The 18,453-nt window shown below is 26.9% G+C and overlaps 2 protein-coding genes across 2 annotated transcripts; both read right to left on the bottom strand.

Moving 5' to 3' along the window:
• Nucleotides 1-1,029, bottom strand: LOC145953559 (RGG repeats nuclear RNA binding protein A-like). Its single transcript, XM_083067534.1, has 4 exons — nucleotides 1,007-1,029; nucleotides 718-850; nucleotides 247-330; nucleotides 1-63 (listed from the first exon to the last, which is right to left on the bottom strand). The coding sequence occupies exons 1-4, from the start codon at nucleotides 1,027-1,029 to the stop codon at nucleotides 1-3; spliced, it is 303 nt and encodes a 100-aa protein (XP_082923660.1).
• A 4,455-nt stretch (nucleotides 1,030-5,484) lies between these two features.
• LOC109801301 (zinc finger protein ZAT9) lies at nucleotides 5,485-6,739 on the bottom strand. The gene has a single exon (XM_020362339.3). It carries the CDS (start codon nucleotides 6,557-6,559, stop codon nucleotides 5,741-5,743), a length of 819 nt encoding a protein of 272 aa, XP_020217928.1. The 5' UTR covers nucleotides 6,560-6,739; the 3' UTR covers nucleotides 5,485-5,740.
• Between the last annotated feature and the right edge of the window lie 11,714 nt (nucleotides 6,740-18,453).

Below are 18,453 nucleotides of genomic sequence, written 5' to 3'. Positions count from 1 at the left end.
TCACACCTTCTTAGATTTCTCCTCTTTATCTAAAGCATTTTTGCGCTTATCCTTGTCATACCCCTGGAAAGAAAATTAAAGTGTCAGGCACTATTGTTAGAAATCATTAATATGAAATTATAAAAATAATTAGAAATTAAGGGGAAAATGAGGTCAAATTAAAACTTTCACCAATTTGATGAATATCTCATCATTGTCTTTCTTGTTTAATAGTGGCTACATGGAATTAAACTCCTTGATATTCACCTTTCTTGTCGCTTCAATATTGAGTGTTTGTAGAACCTTCCTTCTCTCTTCCAACATTTTCTCATACTCTTTCAGTGTCATCTCCTACCACATAGTTTAGATTAAATTTAGCAATTGATGAGCAACCTAGATAATATAAATTTCAAATATAACAAAAAACAAAATGCATGAGCAAGAATAATAAATGCAATTGAAATCCTAAAATTTTCAAGTTGCAAAGCAAAGTTAGATTAAGGCAAAAATTCATCAATGAGAAAAGGACAATGAGACCTTCTACAATGTAAATAAAGCAACCAACAAAATTCAATTAGATCACTAACATACCACCGAAGCTTAATTTGAATGATTTGACAGTAATTAATAATATGCATATCTTTTGTTTGTTTCCTGATCATGAAGTGTAAAAAAATTTAAAGTGCAATAGAAGATTCAAACTAGATGCAAAATTTTTTAAATGAACCAACCATCAACCTTATCATTAGACTCATTTTCTTCATTTTCAATAATAGGATTGTCCTTGTTTCCCTCAATTGCATCTTCCTTACCCACAGGCTTCTTTTTACCCAAATTTTTTTCAGATTCATCAGCTACTTCCTTAGTCACCCTTAGCACATTTAACATCAAAAGGAACATATATATAATAAATAACCACCAACAAAAACACAAGACTATTTTATGGGAATTGTGATATGAATTTTCATTGATATTAAAGTTTGAATATAAAGAATTGCTTACTCAATAATTTCATTAGACTGTGTACCTCAGTTCCCGCGTCAGAACCATCACGTTTGAATTTTCATTTATGCAATCAGGACAATTGATATCATTATTTATAGAAATAAAAGTTGAAGAAAGAAATTATTAATTAGTTGTTGATAATATTTACCCTCATCCAGTCCCACTATGACGTTCAAATGCTCTTCGTGAGCATCCATCTTCACCAACTTGACCATTAATAAAATTTCATGACCAAAAATACCCTTGAGAAAACAAAAAAAACCAATGAAATCCTCGAAACAAGATTGTATAATGTATTTGATATTTAATTTGATTCAAACTCTCCATTGTATAATGTATTTGATTTGATATCTCCTCATGAACATAACTAACAAACATACTCAAATGAAAAGAGTCTCATGGGTTTACAGAAAACCCACATGTGGCTTAAGGCCATTTGTTAACACAAAATTATTCTCAACTGAAATACAACCCTGAAAAAACAAATGCAATTTGAAAAACACACAAAAATAGAGCAAATTTTTTTTACCCAATAACTATCATCGCATATACAATTGAACCAAAGTGTCCATCATGTGAATAATAACTTTAGGCTAAGCCTCAAATCGGTGAGAGAATACACAACCCATATCCAAGTTGCGATGAACAGACAAAATCATAGATTCAATAATGTGAAAGATAACCCAAATCCAATGTAAAAACACTGGAATGTATGTTGTATTTGATTTGATTCTCAATCTATTTGGGTCTATAGTTGATGTGATGGTACATATAAACACACTTTGACACTAAAGTTGCAACAAATATTGGAGTTGTTTGATAAAAAAAAATTATTTTTACTTTCTCACGAATAATGTAAATAAAATTATAATATATTAATTTTACCTTAATACTTAAATTTATATATAATTTTTGTCATTGTGGTTTAATGTTTTTCATTATTCGTCTCTTAAAAAAATTTAATCATCTTTGTAAAATTCAAATATTTCATTTTTTGTTTCTTCTGTTAAAGTTCGTTACAAAAACTTAACTTAATGACATTATTATCTACCACGTCAACAAAATATGATGTCATGTGTCACGTCAACATGATTTTATGACATCACATGCCACATCAACAATAATTCTATGCATAGTATCATGTTAACGACACAATAAAGGGACCAAAAATGAAAGAAAAAAAATTACAAGGATGAAAAATGAAAGAAAAAAAAAGAGCTTATAAGGATGAAAAATGAAAATAAAAAATACATGGACGAAAATAAAAATGGATTATATAAGTTAAATTCAATGTATAAATTTAATATAAATTAAAAATATTTTTTTTAAATTAATTTTTTCATCTTTTTTTCATTTTTTGTTGTTCAACAATATAAGATCACTTACATTATTCAATAAATATTCAAAACTCTCTTGTTCACCATACATCATTCTTTTCTTTTCTTTTTTACATGCATATACCTTACAAGAAAAAAAATGCACACTCTATACTTTAATAGTAGTCACTCATGACTCGTCTCAACTGTAGCCCAAAAGGGTTGTCACAATTAGTCCAACCTAATAGGTTAACTATATAACCGGCCAAAGCAAATTGAGTTTAGTTGGGTTGTACTTTTCAATTCTCCAACGCACACAATAAACCCATACATTCCACCACTCCAATAAATTAAATGACAAATTTAGTTGCATTGACCTTTTGGGTTAATTCATTGGTTACTTATACTTTTCCTTGACTTTGACCTATTAACTTATATTATTTTATTTGTGGTATTTTTTTGGTAATGTATTCGTGGTTAAATGCTTATTAAGGTTTATTTATAATTATATTGTGTACTTATTTGTTGTTGTTGATGAACTTATTTATGATTATATTGTAAATTTATTTTTATGCTATAACATCTCTTATCGATGTTAGACTATACTATTACCCTTGAAGTCACAATTGAGACAATGTCCAAAGAGGTTGTAACTGAGATGGGCTAATGGTGACTACTATTAAGACATAAGATATATATTTTCTATGATGTATGTGCATGTTAAAAAAGGAAAGGATGGTGTGTAGTAAATGAGAGAATTTTGAGTGTTTATGTAATGTGTACATGATCTTATAGTATTGAACAAGAAAAAAAATGAGGAAAAGATTATTTTTTTTCATCCCTGGATTTTTTTTTTCATCCCTATTTTTTTTCTTTCACTTTTGATCTTTTTATTATGTTGTTGACATGACATTATTGTTAACTTGTTATATAATGTTGACATGACATGTGATGATGTGCCATTATGTAGACTTAACACATGATGGTGTCATCTTTTACTTATGTAGCATGTGATGATGTTATCAAGTTAAAGTTTTTACAACAAAATTTGACTGGTAGGAATGAAAAATGAATGTTTAGATTTTACATAAATGATTCAAAAAATATAAAATTATAGGGGCAAAAAATGAAAAGCGCTAAATTACAAGAACAAAATTTATATTTATTCCTATTACTCATCATTCAATTGTTATAGCATTTTAGATTTTTCATGATTTTTTTAGTGTTATAGTAGAGAAAAACTTCTACTATTAGAGCATTCAACGAGTAATTTGTCTCTATATGTGTAATTGTACCCCTTTACATAAAGGTTATTCCTTATCTTTTATCCATTGCCCCCTCACAATCCATAACCCAAGCAACAATTTTATCTTTGTTATGTCTTTAAACTTTTATCTTTACAATATTTTAGGATAAGAGATATTTAGTAAATGTTATCTAGTCGATTACATAAGCCTCTTTAGTCTTCACACTTATGTGTTTAAGGTTTGAGGGTTGTGTACCCTTTAGACTTAAAATTGATCAGATTAATTTGTTTCAATCAAGCATATACATACAACTGTGTCGATTATTTATTAACTTAGCCAGAACAAAAGCTTACTAGTTTAACCTTGAGAACTATATATAATTACAATAACTAGGGACACAAGTAATCATGCTACAATATTTAGGAATTATCTCTAGAGAATGAGATTTTATTATACACAAATACAAATATATAACTCATCGGGTTAAGAAGAGAGAGGTTATCCTTTTTGAATATTTTAAAATTTAACTATAGTTAGACTTAGCTTAAGAAAAGTTCTCCTTATCATAAAAGTAATAAGTAAAGAATAAAACATATTAATAAAATGTGGATACATTTATGATCGTTTATAACTTAACTTGTCAACCAACTAATTACACCCATCAAATTAATTAACCACAACTCTATTTAAGATATTAAATAATATAATAATCATGATAATTAACCTTTCTCAAAGATCACATATTCACTTTTTAATACAGTCTAATTCATATTTAAGATAATTCTCTTTACACTATAATGTACTTTATATTTAAAATTAGGATTCAAATTCTCAATAATTTAATTAAGAGATACAAGTGTTTTTCATTGGTATTGAATAATGTTGGTAAAGATTTTTGCAATAAGCACAATGTGGCAGGAATGCTGGAAATATACGACAAAATTGTAACGAAAATTTTGTCGATTCCCTTTTGATGTTTTCTGATGGGCAAATTACACCCTTTCAATCTTGGGTACTCCAACTCACCTCAGATTAAGCAAGCTACATAGGACCAAGCCTGTCTTTATGTGTCGAAAGCGATGAGCCAAGCCAACCATGACCATGACTCACTTTCACGTTCGCCCACCCCTCCCTTTACTTTAATCCATTTCTACTAATTCAGAAACCTTCCAATGTCTTAAAAATTACATCACGCTCTACCAAAAATCATTATTGCTTCGTACTAAAAAAAAACAAAACACTATCGCCATTCCACTAAAATTTGCGTGAAGCAAGACATCACATGATGGCGGAAAAAAGGCCAGCGCTAGCTTTTTTAATTCTATTCCAACCATAGTTACTATCATAAAGTAAACACACGCCTCCAAGTTGTTAAAGATTATTTTATGAAACAAGAAGGATTAATTGAATTGTGATTGTTGAAACTTAAGAAATTTCCAAATTGAATATTCAACACATGATTTTTTAAATACTTTAAATTTTTTTAATCATCGGTAATATATTTATGTTTTAGCTCAAATAGAATTATCTCTAGTTAAGCATTTGATTTGCGCCTATTCCATATTATCATAAATCTGACCATTTCTTTGATAAAAATATTACTACACTAGGGGGTCTCCCCTTTCTACCCATTCTTGGTTCCGGTTCCACAGCTTCCACAACAAAGATAAGTCTTTGATAATAAAACAAAAATATGCTTAACTTCACCCAATTTTTTATTTTATTTAAAAAATTAGGCAGAAAAATTAAAGGATTCTCTTTTCCTAATATCCCCCGGTCGTCACGGAACTAACTCCAGAACTCACAGAAAGGAAAGGAATTGCAGCAGCGACATCTTTCATCACCCAATTTTAAGAGAAGACAAGCATGAAGAAAACGAAACCATTTAAATAAATTTTACTTTGTATCAGAGTTGAGAGAGGTGGTGAAAGAGAATGAGAGCACAAAAACGGAATTGAAGCAATTTAGTACTCTGTTGGTCCACAACCAACTCTCCAAAAAAACACATCAACTTGATTTAAGTTGCAAGTTGCAACAAGGAATGCTTCTAGTAAATCGAGCCAAAACTGTTACTACCATGTACTATAATAACTGACGGTTGGTGAAAACAAAAATTATAATTGTACTGTCAAAAGCATTTGATATAGCAAACAATGAAATATTGGTCTCACCTACTATTAAAAAAACATCAAATCATGCATCAGAAAGAACGCTAAGGTCGTCTTCGTCAGCAGGAGCAGGCAAATTGAGATCTATGAAGCTCTCTTTGAGTTGAAGGTTTGAGGAGGAAGAAGGCACAAGGTGAGATCTCTTGTGTCCACCGAGTGCTTGACCGGACCCAAACACCTTAGAACAAAAGGGGCATTGGTAGATTTTATTATTATGGTTACCCAAGCCTTGGCAAACGCTTGTGTGACTGTCCAATGCGCGTGAAGATCGAAAGGTTTTGTGACAGCCGTGACAGCGGTGGTGGTTGCCGCGGACTCTGGTGAGCTTGATCTCATCTGATCCCTGGGCCGCGACAGCATTAACGTTAACATGGGTGGTGTTGTTAATCCACCGGTCCCTGGACAGCATCATGAGACACATGGCAACGTCTTCCTCGGGGGAAGTGTCGGAGACCGAACTGAGGGCGGGAGGCTCTGGCGACTCCATGAAGCTCAGTTTGGGCCTCTTGGGCTGGTCCAAGTTGGCGGGCCGTCGGGTCCGCTTGGATCGTCGGCCTGTTGGGTTCTTTGACTCGGTCTCGCTCTCTCTGTCTTGAACGACGGAGCCCGTGTCGAACTCGGGATCTGCGAGTCTGAAACATTTCTTTGGATTCTCTCGCAGCCCATAATAAATCAGAGCCTTTTCTTCATCTTCATCTTCATCTTCATCTTCCCAAGAAGAGGAATTACAAGGCTGGGGTTTGGGCGGAAGAGGAAGGGTGGCTAAGTGAGACTTCATGTGGCCACCGAGTGCTCTGCCATTAGAGAATGTTCTGGAGCAGAGCTTGCATTTGTGCCTCTCCATTTGAGGGTGTGGAATTGTTGCAGCTGTTGTAGAGAGAGGACTTTATTCTGATACGTTTGGGTTGGGTTGGGTTGGGGGAATTTGGGAACTTAAAAAGGAGTAGGTAACAAGCATTCCTCCACCAATAGGACACACGACCCAAAACTTATGGCTCTGCATATGTCTCTATTATTCAAATAATATATATATATATATATATATTTCTGTTTGTACGTATTTATATGAGTTGGGAAGCGTCAACATACCAAATTGTAACAGGGTCATTCATTATTCGGTGGCAAAAACTAACAAAGTGTGATCGTGAACAGGGAAAAGAGCAACAAGGAACATGCAAACCTTGCCCCTATGGAATAACTTTTTCGATTTACTGCTTTCCGTTTCTCCACCTCTAAAAGTGCCCCCAACAAACATATCTCTCTGGTCTCTATGCACAAAATGGATACTCTGCTAACTTTTCTGTATATGTTTCTTTTGCTAAAATTAACAATTATATATTTTTTATCTAGCCTGATACAATTATTACAAGAGTAAAATCTAGCGGTTGTGAAAATTCAAAACATTCAAATAGTAACTTGCATCATCTTAACTCTGAAAAGAGATTATATATACTTGTATTTTAGTGTATCAGAATTTCGGATTAATTAGAAATAATTTTTAAAAATCCTAACATGATCATATCTGATATAATTACTGTAGATATTCATAATTTTCAAAGTCAAATCATTGGACTTTTGCCTTAAGTCCGTATGTAACCGGCACAATAGTTTGCTTATATTGTAAATATGAGATATTATAATAGGCACGGATTCCCACATGGATTAATATTGTGATTTATACACCAAATTATTTAGCATACAAAGATACTAATAATAATAGTGAGAGGCGAACTTGTAACAGCATGTCTGTCCTAATGCAAATATGTGCCCCTTGCTCCTCCCCCCTTCCTTTTTTACTCATTTGCTGAATGTGATCGATTCTTATACCTTTAGGTAATATGTACTTAAGTAAGTTACTTTTTAATCAACTCTAGATCCAGAGAAATGAGGATACAATTTAAATAATTTCATATTATAATTTTCTATTTTAAAATTTTGTCTTTTTAATATTGTTTTATTTAATAAATTACATAATTTACATTCTTCAATATTCATAATGAAAAAAATATTTTGAAATGCACCACTTTATTCCCAACTTTTTGAAACGGGTGAGTCATTTGGTTCCTCTGCTCTACTGATGCTTACGCCCATGAAAACGTTTAGCTCTTTTTAAAGGAATGAGTTGTTTGGCTCCTAAGTTCTTCAAATTCATAACTTTCAAGACCTACAAAACAAGGAAGAACACATCTATAGTAAAAATCATAATTCCCAACAAAATAACTTAATCATTATATAATAAGTATTACCATCTAGATGAATAAAAGTAGGGGATAAGTTGAAGATTTTTTGTTAAAACTATGATGAATGAATGTCAACTTAAACATAAAATTAAAGTAAATTCACACTTATCAATAAACTAAAAAAACTGAGAAATAGAACATCAAATACAACATCTATCTTGCATTAGCTAAAAGTTGGTAGTGCAACTCAATTGAGGGAACCTCCAATTCTAATAGTGCAATATCAGAGTTTGAACGCACTTATGTAACAAAGTTAGTACACACATTTCCTTTTCATAGGGTATGCTTCATAGTGATATCCCAAGGTTTTCCATCAACTCCTTATGATAGATTAGATAAGGTTGATTTATTAAAGATATTAAGACAATATGTACATTAAGTCAAAGTAACATTCTATTGACAAGAATCTCTTTCTCCAAACAATCCTCAATCCTTGTAAGATATAGCATGAATAACAATTTCGTTTGAGTATTATTCACCTACCTGATATCTTCATTATCCAGTAATTAAATAACAATGAACTAAAAATATCTTAATATATATTTTAATAAAAATATATTTTAAACTCTTATAATAAATATTTAGTGATGATAAATTGAGTTCTCCAAATTATACACTTTAATATAATAGGAAAGTGATAGTATATTATTCAAATTTTTAAGAGATAAAAGTATAATTTATTATATATTTTAATAATACTTCTTCTATCCTTCAAGTATAAAAGTATATATTTTTTGTTGGGATTCATCCCAAGTCCCACATCTGTAAAATGAAGAAACATTGGCTAGTTTATAAAGATGTCCACCATTCCATATAGTATGAGGCCTTTTGGGAAAGAGCCCAAAAAGAAAACCGTGCGGGCCTAGTCCAAAGCGGACAATATCATACTATGGTGGAGAAACAGGTGGACTATCGGGCCCAACATTTTTTATATTCAAAACCACAAAATATTTATTAACATAAAAGGGAAGAATAATATAATACTTTTATCTTACATAAAAGGATAAAGTAATTTACTCATATTTTTAATTTCATGTATTAAAAAACAAGATTAATAAAATTATACAAGATTTAAAAAAATTAAATCTAGTACACGACAATTATATCTTGAATTCCTCATGGACAACATATAAATATTCTATTTTTTAATATTAATTGTATTCTATTTTTGATTAATATAAAATATAATTTTTGAAATAAATATTATAAAAATTTAAATATCAACAATAAGTAATGAATTAATAAGACATTTAATATACAACAATTTTTTATGTCTAAAAATCATACTTTATGAGAATTATGATTCATACAAATTATGAAAATTTATTTGATTGATTATAAATGTCTTTAAATTTTTTTATAAATATTACTTGAAAATCAATGATTTTTATTGTATTAAAAAATAGATAAAAATAATGACACTTTTACTACATTAAAACATTATTTTCATTTAAACAAGCTAGTTTCTCTTTGCTCTTATAAGAATAATTTTGTAGAAAACTCATAAAAAACATTTATGTGAAGATGAGTACTAACAAGACACTCTAACACATCCTTCGTAATATATATATATATATATATATATATATATATATATATATATATTTTTTTTTTTTTTTTGGTTAAAATTTATTAAAAATTATAAAATTAAGAAAAAGTCATTAAATAGAATGTTAAATTATAAAATAATAATTTTTTCATTAAATTTTAATATATTAAAAAATATTATTAACAAATTTATTTTTTTAAATAGAAAAACTAACATTTTCGAATTCAGATGTCAAATTTTTTTTAAAAAATTTGTGTATAAAACACTTTCAAATTGTCATAAAAATTGTGTTAATATAGACGGTGGAGTGTGTCAGTGCCATCTGTCAGGGAAGTTAGCAATAACATGCAATTGACAACCTGTCGTACGCAACATGAACAATTGATCATGAAAAATTCTGGATCTTCCGAAATATATTCTGAACCTTTAAAAAAAAGTTTTAACTATAAAATATTAAATTAAATAATTATTTTATATTAATTTTATTTTAAAATATTAATATTTTAAGATTCAGACACAAATATAAAATAGAAAACACAATTTTACTCGTAATGAAGATTGAACTTAGGTCTTCATACTTTTACCTACCAGGCTATCCTAATTCCTTCCTACTCAACCATTATGCTAACCTTAATGGCTAATTTCAATGTTGATTAGTTCCACTATTATAAAGTGCAGTTATTTAATTCCACAAATTAAAAAAAATGAAGATTCAAATAATTATTACTTGATCATTTTTAAAATTAAATTATATTTTAATAGTTTTGAGAATTAAATTAAATAATATAATAAATTACACAATTCCTATTTTTCTTTCTTCATTTTATTTTAAGATATTAAATACTTGTAATAAATAAAAATTAAATAATTTTCCTTATAATTTAAAATTAACATATATATAAGTTAATTTATAAAAACTCTTTTTTGTTAACTTCTTTATAAATTAAAATTTATTTTAATTTTTTCTTATTTTTTTATCTCCGTAAAGTACTTATGAATTTTTTTATAATATGACAAACATTTATAATTTTAATGACTAATTTATTGTATTATTTATTTAATATTTTTTCATTTATTCCTTTTCTCATTTTTTTATCATATTAACATACTACATAATTAGAGGGATTGAAACACATTATCTCTCTATATTTTATTTAATAAAAATATTTAAAAATTATAAATATTTAATAAATCAATTAATGTTATAATTAATTTTCAAATTTAAAAGTCTTAAATTTTAAATTTATTATTGTAAGAATGACTAGTTTTAATATTTTTTTTTATTATTTAAAAATTTTAGAATAAAATCGTTGAAAAATATATACACCAAATTAGTCAATTTTCTTTATTATATGTTATAGATATATTTTTTCACCCTTACATATATATATATATACTTATTTTTTTGATAATATTAAAAGTTAAAATAATGTTTTCATAATTTCAAGAGTTAAATTGATGTCATTTGTAATTTAAAAGACTAATTTAACGTATTGTCATTTTTCCATTTATACCTTTCCCTTTTTTTACCCTCCTTTTATATATATATATATATATATATATTAGATGTCAAGATACTACATTATATGTTTAATTTAATTGATCAATTGAGACAGGTTATAAGAAACATAATCTAATAATTTAAATTAAATTTTTTTAATTAAGTTAAAATAATCCATCATCAAATAATATATGGATTTAATGATTTGTTTCTTGTAATTTATTAAAAATGCATAACCTAATATCTAGATAGATACTAATTTATATATTCATTGAATTGTATATTAATTATAGAAAAACATAAAAATGATTTCGTTTTTCAAATCTACAGAAAACTATACATTTTTTAAGTTTGTATTTAAACGAACATTAAATTATAAGTTTGTATTTATATATATAAATGACCAGAGATAATAGTTTTCAAAAGATTTCTTAATTAAATTATTAATGTAAAATATTTGTCAATTATTTTAATGACTAATTTTGATGGAAAGATTTGACTTCCCACTTTTAACAAGGATTCCTCTCATGACACAACTTTTTTTTTTTCATTTATTAAATTTGAATCCAATACCTTGATTAAAAAATGATATCAATCTCACAGTCATTTTTTAACATCAATCATTGTAATAAATAGTAAATAATTAAAAATTGGTCATTTTTTTATTGAGAATAAAGTAACTTATTAAAGAAATTTTTTATAATTATTAAGTTAAAAGATGATTTTGAATTTCTCAAATTTTAATAATAATAAACAAAATATTATCTTTTAAACAAAATGAATTATTTGCAAAATATTTTATATGAAGAGAATCAGATGAAACATATAAATTGTCTTATTATGCATTAAACGTATATTTTTAAGTGAGATTAACAATAAACTTTATTAAATGATTTATTTCTTAACAGATCAAACAAGAAAGATGTCTCAAAACTCTCAAAATTTGTTAGAGAAGGAAAAGTCAAATTATCCGTCAAAAGCAAAAGGCATAACAGCTCTAGTTGACTTTAACTACTTTATACTGACATTATTTTTGTTATGTCTATTTTAAAAAGAAAAAAATGATGATAAGTAGCCAATTATATCATATAAGAGAAACACTTTACTGAAAAGTATTTAATGCTCGCATTAAATGAAGTAACGGTAATCTCTCTCTTTTAGGATCAATAGTGAGATGAGCAACTTGTGAGTTCAACGCAAATTGTTGCAACGATCATCTTCTCTTAAACTAATATATAAGGATCAAATCTTTAATAAATAACAAAGAGAAAACATAGAGCAAAAACTTACATATAGAGAAACACTCACCGTGAATTTTGTATATTTTTTTTTGTAGATTAGTTGTACTTTCATTGTTGGTTGCAACATGTTTAGAAGAGACAAAACAACCTTATAATCTTATGTAACCTTTATTGTAAGGGCTGAGTCTAAAAAAACTTGTTGTTTAAAGAATGCTTGATGTTGAGCTTAAATCTGACTTTTCTCCGGCGCTTTGTCTAGTAAGTAATTTTTTTTTCGTTGCACAAACATATGAGTTTTTGATACACACTATTTAACCTTTTTTCTAGTGTATGTCTTTTCTCCACAATAATCATAATAAAAAATTTCAATAAAAAATTCTTTTATTTTTTTTAATATAATTTCAAAATCAAAAGTCAAATTTGTTATTACATTTCCTTTTTAAAACATACAAACAATAAATAACAAAAATAGATCACAACGAACTAATGGAACAATATTAAAAAAAAAAAAGTTAAGTCAGTTTGAATTCAGTCAATAAAAATTTGGTAAAGTCAAACACAAATAAATTTATATTAAATAATTTTTTAAAATATTAAATTTATTTTTATATGAATAAAAAAAGTTAAACTTTTTCATTAATATCATAGACTATACTCTATTTAGCTTATTTAATTAAAAATTTATTCTCAAATTCAATTTATTTAATTTATAGTTCACAGAATCATGACTTGACATTTTAAAATAATTTAAAGATGATTTAGTTCTTGACTAATAATAATAATAATTATTATTATATATTCCTTTTCTATTTTTATCACCTATCTTTAATATTTTTTTAATAATTATTAATTGTAATTATATATTCACTCAAAAAACAATTTCACAAAAAAATTTGAGATTTTGTATAACTTTTTCCTTCTATTTCTACCTTTTTTTTTGCTTCTCTTTTATATTTCTCTCTCCCTCTCTCTTTCTCCTTCTTTTGCCATTCTTGCTTATTATCTATTCTTTTCTTCTTTATCTCATTTCCCCCCTTTTTTCTCTCTTGCTTATCTTTTCTTCTTTGTCTCATTTTTTTCTCTCTCCTTCTCTCTCACCTTTTTTCTTCTTTCTCTCTCTCTGTTTCTTCTTTATCTTTTTTCTCACTCTTTTTTCCTATATTTTTTTTATCTATCAATTGATGTATAATTTATTAATATTTATTTTTTAATTATTAAACATTTAAAGTAATTTTTGTATTATTAAATATTATCTATTGCTAATTTTTTAAAATAATTAAAATTTAGCTTAATATTTTTAATAAAGTTTAATATTGAAATATAAAATTTTAAAACATACTAAAAAATACTTTGTAGGTCATGATAACGACCATCAAAATGAAGTTTTTAATTTACGCTGTACATCTTTAAGAAATGTAATTGAAAAAATATTTAATATTTTAAAATCACGTTTCACAATTTTTAAGCTAGAATTTTTATTTTTGTTTTAAACACATGATGAACTTGTATTAGCATGTAACACTACATATATAACTTTCTTTACAAAGAATGTTATGATGAATTTTTAATTGAGTTAGTGGATGAATCTTCATCTTTAATACTAATAGTTAATGAATACCATAGTGTTGACCATTATTTAGACTCAAGTTCATGAAAAAAAAAATGTCAATACATAAATGACTCATATAACTTTAGAAATGTGAAGAAAAATTAGTTAGGAGAACATTAATACCAATTATTTATCAAAATATAGAGGCAATTATTTGTAAAAAGATAAAAAAAAAAACTGTGTTATACTTTTTTTTATTTATTATTTATGTTAGATTTTTTTATTAAATCTTATAGTGTTAAAAATTCATATTTTTTTTATGAAATATATAAAATCTTTTAAAATCTATAATATAAATTGATCAAAATCTGTATTACAAAGTTTTAATTAAAATCCAATTTTTATAAGTCTTTTAAAAAAATCCTAAAAGTCATGACATTTTTATAAAATTTTTAAAAATTCATAAGATTTTTTTATGTTAAAATTGTTTCTCGAAATCCTAATCTAATACACTCCTTAAAATTTATTATAACTTTGAAAATAATAAGAAGAAAATTAGTAGGGTTAAGAATAGTGTGGTTAATATTTCTTATAATAAGCCGCAGGAAACGGGGAGAGAATGAGGAGGGACCACGATTTGGTGCAATGGAGTAAATTTGAGAGACATAGATGAAGATTATAGAATGGCCTACACTGCAAAAGACGAGTGGCTTAATGGCATTTTCTATTAATTAATTCCTGTCTGCTGGAACTGGAACTATACAAACTCCCTATAACCAGATAAGCTAGTAGTGACTCGTCGTATATATATATCCCACGCCAACGAAAGCTAGCAAATGCTCAACTATATATATTTTAATTATATGACACCAACAAGAGTAATTATATATATATGTGGTGGTAAGTGTGTTACATGATCTGGGGATAGGGTTGTGTAGGGTCTGGCCGTCTGGGGATACCATGGTTGATTAAAGCCAGAAAAAACAAATTATATTCCTTTACAACTCTTAAAAATTCATATTTTAAAATATTTTATATTTTGTATGAATTGAGAATAGAATTAGAATGATATTAGTGTAAAAATTGATTATTTAGTTAGTTTAATTTTTGTATACACGGTAACAATAATACGAGATAATGATATTGATGCATTTACATTATTATTGAAAATATACGATACTTTGTTATACAGATTTAAATTAATATATAAAATATTTGTATGTTTATATATCAATTTGAATTAATGAAATAAAGTATTAAATATTTTTTAATTTTTTTTAAAATTTTAAACTTGATTTATATATTTATAATTTTTAATTCAATAGTTGAATTATTAAAATTTGATATTAAATATATGTTATCGAAGAGAGTAAATCTATAAAAGCTTATTTTTACAGTAAGTAAATATTTTTTCTCTCTATATATATGTGATATTTTTTTACAATTATTATAAGCTCATCAACCATTTTCTATTTGTAAATACAATAAAAAAGATAAGTCAATTTCTTCCTCTTAAAATTGTCATGATTTCACTTTAGAAACTAATTATAATTCGACATTAATTTGATGAACATGTAAGAAGATATTTTTTGTGATTGGTCAAACTTATAATGATATTAGAGTTCAAACTTAATATTGTGTATATATTATTTTGACACTATAAGTGTCATTTTAATTTTTTTTTGTTCATTGTCAAGGAGTATCTCTTTGTTGAATACAAGGATTACTCTTGTTTAGGAGTTTGACAGTCATCGATTGAGTAAATATCTACTCTCAACTTGAATTTTTTACATTCCTAAAAGTTAGGAATCAATCTCTCATCATTTGATAGTTAAGCGACCCATTTAAGATAATATAGTTATGTATTTGAAGATTAAAAATGAATATTTATTTCTTAAAAAACTTTTAAATTGTAGCATAAGAATGAACTATTTTCACACAAAAAAATTAAATTGAACTATTTTTGTTTTTTCATAAAAATCAAACTATACTATTTAAGAACCAAATTGAACTAATTAAACTGATATACAAAAATTAAACTATTCTTATAATAGTAAAATTCACTCTCTTTTTTTATACTTATCGTTGCATAGAAAAAAAAATCCAATTTAATTATTCAAAACATAGTTCGATTCAATTTGAATGAGGAGTATGAATAGTATCTCCAAGCAACCTCCAAAAAATCAACGTCCAAGTGACGAGGGTTGGTGGTGGAGGACACTCATAAAAACTATAATGCCTAAGTAACCAAAGACTTTAGCAAAGTCACAATATGAGAGAATGAGAAAGCTTGTCTATACCTTTGATGTGATTCTCTATTTATAACTAACGAAGAGGGAAGTAAGAGAAAAATAATTGTTATCATACATGGACAATTTATTACAAAGTGTACTATGTTAACATGAATTGTTTAGTCTAAACATAATAAAGTCAGCCTAACTAAGTCGACCTAATTATTACTAAGTCGACTTAAATATAATAAAGTCAATTCAAATGTAATTAAGTTAACTTCTAATAGATCAGGTCACTCGCATAAAAAAATGTTCATTGTTAAGTTAATAGAAATAGAGAAATGGATCGAAGAAATAGTAAAATAAAGAAATGTTGTATATAAAGAGCGACATACCAACCACTAAAAGAAGAACCGAACTTGACCAAAAGAAAAGAAAAGAAGAAACGAAGAAGCAAGCATAAACTTGGCCGGGTATATATTTTCAATTTTGTTCTGCTCTGAAATATCTTGGTTTCGTTTGTCTTTGCAAATCGTACTGAGATAAGAATATTCAGAGTATTACATAAACAAAAATAGCTGAGATTTGTATAAAAGTTTAAAATTATTAGTTATAAAAAAATATTGTTATTTCTGTTGGTGCCGAAAAGTCAATCAGCAGCCCAACCGGAGGATCTACAATTTATTACCAAGGGATACCTGTCATCTTCAATTTGCATTTTTTTAAGGAGGTGGTGGGCAATGAGAAATTGAGAATTGAGAGAAGTCAATTTTCTAATTTTATTTTTTTCGTACAATCACCATACTCACATTTCATCCATTTGATTTTATGTTTTTAAATAAAGGAAATTCTCAATAAAGTTTGAAGACACTAATTAAAATATATAGGATTAATCCACTTACTTAATTCATTCTTATATAAAACCTTCAAAATTTAGGTTGGGTTAAAATTATTGAGTTTAATCACTAATTTTTGCGATGATAACACTAGTAGAAAAAGGGTAATTTACGTTTCTGTATTCTTTACGGACAAAGAAAAATTCAACGTTAAAAAAATGCAGTGACATTTTTGTAATTATAATCAAGATTTTTACGTCGGATCTCATAGGGGCCAACGTAAAAAAGAAAATCTACGTCGGATATAGCTTGTGTCCGACGTAGATTTTCTAATTTACGTCGGTCCCTACAAGGTCCGATGTAAAATATCTACAAATTTCAAATTTCTTCGCACGCGCGTCAATATTTAAACAAGAGAGCTTTGAGTGTATGTGCAATTCGAGTCTTCTGAGTTAAGATTTTGTTTGAGTGTATTGCATTTGAGTGTACGTTTGCGCGTTTGAGTGATTCTTGAGTTTTTGACTGATTGCATTAGGCTCACGTTTGAGGTTAGTTTGGAAAATCATTTCTTAATATATATTAGCTAATATGTTGAAAATAAATGTATGTATTGATCTATTAATATATTAGTTAATATTATCCTCTTCTTCGCGTTTGGGTGGATCATTGTTTGTTAATATATTAGTTAATACTAAGTAGAAAATTCTTTGCATTTGGGTGAATCTCCAAGCAGAATGGGACGTTCTCCAAGCAGAATGGGCCGTTCTGCGCTTTGCTTGGAGAACGGGTCGTTCTGCTTAGGAAACGGCCTGTTCTGCTTGCACGCGTTATGTTTTTTTTTTGTTTTCAACTTTTTTACGTCGGCTCTTGTGAATGTCTGACGTAAATTTACGTCAGCTATCACAACCCACGTAAATTTAAGTCTCCCGCATTTACGTCAGACCTTTTTCTGACATAAAAAATTTAAAATAACCGACATAAATTACCCTTTTTATATTAGTGTAATTAAGTTTTGTGTAAATTTATTTTAGGTTAACTATTTCTTTTGTCTGAATAAATATATAAAATTTTATTTTTAGTCTTTCATTTTTAAAATATTGATTCTTAGTCCTCATTTTTTTACAACATGCCAAATTTTATTTTTATCACATTTTTTTTAATTCAATCTAATCTAATAGTGACACCAAGTCACTACTACATATATGTATGTTAATTTAAAGGTTTAGAATTTTGTTTTAAACATGTTAAATTACTTAAATAAGAGGAACACAATTTATTTTGTATATTGTGTAGTATAAAATAAATGTTTATTTTATATAAATTAATTTATAATAAATAAATATTAAATAATTAAAAATATCAATAATATGAATTGAACTTTAATATTTTAAAATAAATTATTAACCATTAGAAATAATTCCATGTCACATTATAACTTATTTATCATAAATCTAAAATATAATTTATGTATTAAAAGAATCTATTTATATAAATTTTGAATACTCCTATATATCTGTTTATTTATGTAATTTATTATTATTCCATTAGTTTCACAGTATAATTTTAACATTGAAAAATGTTATAAAATAAA

The sequence above is a fragment of the Cajanus cajan genome, chromosome 11, assembly GCF_000230855.2.
Source record: "Cajanus cajan strain Asha chromosome 11, NIPB_CcT2T_4, whole genome shotgun sequence".
NCBI classification, from domain to species: Eukaryota; Viridiplantae; Streptophyta; class Magnoliopsida; order Fabales; family Fabaceae; genus Cajanus; species Cajanus cajan.
The sequence above is the reverse complement of the archived record's forward strand: the minus strand, read 5'-3'. Positions and strand labels throughout refer to the sequence as shown.